This window comes from Pollicipes pollicipes, unplaced genomic scaffold, assembly GCF_011947565.3.
Source record: "Pollicipes pollicipes isolate AB1234 unplaced genomic scaffold, Ppol_2.1 Scaffold_2555;HRSCAF=2994_pilon_pilon_pilon, whole genome shotgun sequence".
Taxonomy (NCBI): domain Eukaryota; kingdom Metazoa; phylum Arthropoda; class Thecostraca; order Pollicipedomorpha; family Pollicipedidae; genus Pollicipes; species Pollicipes pollicipes.
Window position 1 is genome coordinate 24,204,833 of NW_023596136.1, and position 5,522 is coordinate 24,210,354.

General features: G+C 48.5%; 1 protein-coding gene across 1 annotated transcript in view; it reads right to left on the reverse strand.

Moving 5' to 3' along the window:
* Positions 1–1,945: 1,945 nt before the first annotated feature.
* Positions 1,946–5,522, reverse strand: part of LOC119104086 (sulfotransferase 1C4) — a 10,883-nt gene continuing 7,306 nt past the window's right edge. The window contains exons 3-4 of the mRNA XM_037227766.1: positions 4,211–4,499; positions 1,946–3,368 (exon numbers count right to left, since the gene is read on the reverse strand). Coding sequence (XP_037083661.1) covers positions 2,934–3,368; positions 4,211–4,499 — 724 coding nt within the window. The 3' untranslated portion in view covers positions 1,946–2,933. The remainder of the gene's footprint in view (positions 3,369–4,210; positions 4,500–5,522) is intronic.

Consider the following 5,522-nt stretch of genomic DNA (forward strand, 5'->3'; position numbering starts at 1 on the left):
CCGGGGCTTCATAAGTCAGCGTTTCGAGACATTACTGATCGTTTAGGTGCCCACCACGTTGGTCTTGAGTTCAGTTTTGCTTGCTCTGAGGACCCTATACTTGTTGGCAGGAGCCACTGTGTTGATCTCCTGCGGCAGCCATGACTGCTCAGGTTCCCTCCCTATTGGCCTTGTTGCCTTCGCCTTTCAGCAGCAGTCGAAAACGCGCCGATGGATTTTTACGCGCAGTTGCCGAACGTAATTCTACATGCCTCTACCGTCGTATGCGTCATTTCCACTGGCTTTGCAGTGCGTCAGACTCGGTTATATTTGCGGTGAACCTTCACGGGATCCTCAGTATCTCTGTGGGGTGTGGACTCCCTCCCCCTAACATTGGAAACCACGGTGCTATCCGATATGAAAAACCCTATTTAGGATTCATTCCGCTTAGAAGTAAAGCGGGTTGGCATCATCACGCCGCGCCGATAGACCATGAAGCCACCCCCTTAACGGCGTCCGTCGTCGAGATTTGAACCCGGGCTTACCGCGTGAAAGACCAGCACTACAACCATCCATCCACTGGAGATACGGGCCCCGCTACCGAAAATTCGTGATATGACTAGAAGTGGTTCAGAGTGAGTTGATTGATTTTGCGATTGTTGCATATACGCTCAGTGCAGAACGATGGCAGTTTATTAGCTGGGTAGGCTTTCAGGCACAGCGCGATACACGTGGCTTGGCGCGTCGCAATCCACTTGTGAGTTGGTTATATTTCCAAACGGCGCAGCAGAACATGTTGAAACACTGCCGTAATTCGCTGCGCTGCAATGCCACACTGATCATTTGATGTTTGCCACGCATAGAACCGAGTTCTTGCTCGGGACTCTGCATTTTTACAGTTCCTTGCCTCCAAGACTGCCAATGCCGGAATACTTGAGACGTAAACCATCTGAAAGATTTTTTGAGGGTGTATAAGCCCGGCGCGTAACCGCCCTCCGTTTTGGAGGGTGTATAAGCCCGGTGCGTAACCACCCTACGTTTTGGAGGGTGTATACGCACAGCCTTTTCACATTACCTTATTTTTCACCTCAATCCAGGTAGGTATTGCAGTGCGACGGCATATGGGCAATCATTAACAATTCATGTACTTAAATAAATATTTCATATGATGTCGATTTATTCACAAATAAACATTCAGCTAACAAAAAGGCATAACATATAAATGTTCAGGCGCGTTGACAGCGACGAATGTGGCTCGGGTCCTGGATGTAGAAAACGTGGTTTAGTAGGATCTACTTTTTAGGCAGTTTCTGGCATTGATTTGTCTTTAGAGCGTTTTAGGTACAAGATGTACAATATCTATCCATATAATATCAAAATAAAGATAAAGAACAGGGTTACTACGCAGCTTGTTGGCAAAATCTTCGTTTTTAATCATGTTATTAGTATCTACTAACCGTTTCGAAGTATCAACCAAAAACCATATTACGGGCTACCAAAATTTAGTTCCATGGTTGTGCAGCCTTTTGCTCTAGTACCGTTGGGCACATGTAATTAAACGATGAGTGATATCACGATGATGGCTCCTCCTCACACATTAAGGGTGTTTAGTTTAAGCAATATAAGTATATGCTAAACAAGTCATTTTAGTTATGACCTTATCCTTATGAAATGAAATAGACCCAAAAATGCATATGCATTCCTACCTTCATGCATATGCATTCCATTCCTGCCTTCCTTAGCACACACACACACACACACACACACACACACACACACACACAACACAACACACACAACACACACCACACACACACACACACACACCACACACACACACACACACACACACACACACACACACACACACACACACACACACACACACACAACACACACACACACACACACACACACACACACACACACACACACACACACACACACACACACACACACACACACACACACACACACACACACACACACACACACACACACACACACACGCACGCACACGCACACAAAAAGCGAACATTGGACTCAAAACACAAGCGTTGTGCAGAATAGCATTCCGAAAAATATCACACAGCTTTTCGGAGGTGGTATTTTGAGCAACTCTTTTGAAGAGATCTTGCATTACCAGACGCTGACATACGGGACAGGCATCAATCGGTTCCAGGTGGAAGTTGGGGTTGTTCGGTGTAGGGTTGATATATCTTATTCGGATTGATTCTGCGATTCTTGAATAAGCAACATCGTTACAGACATGCAGGTCTGATATCTGAGCGGTTTTGTTCCTAGGACTTCACCATTTTGTGTCTAACATTTTACCGCGGTGTACGTATTCGCTGTGCCTGCCAAATGGGGGTGTTTTCAGTCTTCCTTTGCATCTCGGACGTCCTCATTAAAGCACCCCCAAACGCTTCACCCTGCCCCGCGCTGCTGGTATTTGAGGAGCTTTTACGGTTTCCCGAAGCGGCCCCTGTCCTCGAGACGTGATTTTCCAGAGTGTGGAGAAGCATTTCTCTTATCTGCCACCGTTTCAGCATCGGTAGGGATGTGATCGGTTAGAACCTTTGCAAACTGTGACAACTCTGTGATGGTGGTACTAGAGAGGAATTTTTGAGCGCAATGAGAATGCTCGTAAGGTGTCGCGTGCACGTCGCGACGCGCACAGCTAGGATATTAGTAACACATGGGATATTAGACACCGGATATTGATATGACACCCGACTTCTAACCAGCTCCTTGCGTTGTATCAAACAGGTGGCATAAAAAACACTGCATTAATATCACCGTCACTGAAATTAAAAAGGGCCTGCCCGGTTAAGAATGCTTTCAATGTCGGAGAGAGGGCAGATATACCAAGTTTACATACATACGGCGATGGACCGTTCGACATCACAGACCCGCTACCGGTAATCAGCTCCGTACAGACCTAGGAAGCTTGATCAGTCTTGCTTACTGAGCTCCTGAACAAACCGAAGGTCAGTTTCTCGCAACTTCTGCGCCATCCACTTATCAAACTTGGCGTTCATCTCGGGGGTGAAGTGATTCTTCCAGTCGCCCGTCTTCCCCTTGCGGATGAAGCTGCCCCTGTCGGCGTGCATGAAGCCACTCTCCTTGAGCCGCTCGTTGTTAACGTACGGGTTCTTCTTAAAGTTATCGATGTGCAGGTGCGCAGCCAAACGCTCCACCTGCTCATCCGAGTACGTCTTGCCGAAGAATTTGGCCACCTTGCGGATCTGGGACGGCAGGTCGCGCTTCATATCCTCGTAGAAGAGGAAGCACATGTTGGGGTGGTGGCGCAGGTTCCAGGCCTCGATCATGTGATCGATGAATGGGGACTCGGCCACCTGGTCTTTCATGAAGTAGTCCACGAACAGCTGAAAATGGAAGCGTTTTGTGGTCGCACCAATTTGGTTTGTAGGAACAAAATTAAAACTTGACCTTTGACACCAAGAACACCTCAAATGCGGACGTCAGCGTGGACGTGGAAGTAGTTGTTGGACAAGTCTTCCGGCAGGACTCTGTGAAATATATGTAGTACCTTAAAATACCATTACATAATAAGTCGTCATAATTATGGCTTATAATCGTGCGCGTACCGTGCGTGATCAGTAAGCTAAGTTTGTGGCACGTGAATGTTACCCCGCGATATCACCACATCACAAAACGTTGCATATTCCCAACACAACAAATGTTTTCTTGGTAATGTCTTGAGGTCAGTACTTTCTGGCACACTGAATGTCAAGAACCGTCAATGTAAGAACTCTACAGTCGAAATAACGAAAAACAGGATCTGACGCCTGTTGTGAGCACGCTCAGGAGGTCCGGCGGCACAGCATGCCGTCCCTACCGTGTCGCGGCGCGGCCTCGGCCGCACAATGGAATGCGACCTACCGCGGCGGACGCCGACCGCCGTCCCGTGGCGGATCGTGCGGGACGCATGATGGGTGCGTTTGTGCTAGCCCACTGTAAGCTGACTTATGAGTGGTTGTTCACCCGAACTGAATGTAATGTCGTGCCGGCCCAGGATAGCAGCGGCAGTACGCCTCTGGATTCGGTCCAATGCAGATCGCCGCATCGCTACACGTCTCTGACCGAACTGAGCTGAACCGCTGGACGAGGGCATCACAACGCCCTTTCTTGCTTGTCTCAAAGGAAGGTGTGCACGGCTTACGCCACGGTACACCTTGTGACTCTAACATGTCCTAGCACAGCTCACCTCCAGATCTCCAGTGAAGTCCATCATCTTGGAGAGCCGCTGGTGGTGGAAGAACGAAACGCAGACATCCTTGGGGTTTCTAGCCACATAGACTACCTTGCAGACGTCCAGCAGACCCGGGTTGTTCATGGACATCGGCAGGTGCGAACTGACGAATCGCGGAGAGGGGCGGCGACGGTCACCTGTGCGCGAGAAGCTCGCATTTTTACCCGGGTTTCCTGCCTCGGCTGGAACAAGCTTGCGCCTGACCTCCTTGTCGGTCAGAGCGTCGAAGTCCAAGAAAATCCACCTTGAAAGAAAGGAAAAATATGTGTTGTTGATCATACGGAATTTCTTGGAACAACTAGGGCATTTGCGAATTTATCAAATGCTCATAAAGTTGTTGTTGTCACCTTTTTCGACTATAAAACGCCACGAGAACATTCCCTAGGAAGAATTCACGCCAATTGGCTCACAGCATAGCAGCACACGCCGTGTCTTTGGGTCGGAATCATGCAGAATGTATGCACTGAAGCTCATTCATTGGTCACAGAAATCCTCGGCAAGCGTGTATGACGATCCGTGGCATTTGTAAAAAGTCTACTCGGCGGTATTGCCAAATGCACCCAGCCCACAGCGATTAGCCCCAACTAAGCGCCCTGCGGGCCGGGTGTCGTCAATGAGACGTCAGCCAGGGTAGATTGTTTGCATTTTGCGTGTTACGCCTTAGCCAGATGATGCGAAGTTAATAGAATAATCCGCAGGCAACCCAAAGCATAAGTGAAACCGTTTATTCAAACGGCGTGTTCCAGCACTGAAGATATTAAAGCAAACATCAGATATGACGAAATATCCTTTATTGCTACTGGTATACCTTGCAGTGGAAAAGACTGCTTGTTGTAAGCTGAAAACCGAGAGGTTTTAATGTCGTGCAGCCGTAGTTTTTCAGTAACTTTGAGTGGTCCATTACATTGAAGCGTTTGCGTAAGTCAGGCAAGCAGAGCACAGTCTGCCAGCGCCAGTCAGTGGCAGTCTCTGCGACCATTGGCAGTTAAAATGCGGTGGGACAGACGAGCCAGCGCGGTTTCCGTGGAACAGCGTGGTCTGAAACCGTGATGGTTTGGGGACAAGTGATGGTTTTTGAACACCTAGGTGTAGAGCTGCTGATGGGCTGTGCTCTCCACAATCTTTGCTATCACAGGAATGAGAGAGATGGGGCAGAAATTAGGATTTGCGTGTTCTCCGGATCTGAAGATGGGGAAGACGATGAAGCGTTTTCAGGACTCGAGCACTTCAGAGATAGATAGGCAGGAACTGACAAAGTGGAGCAACA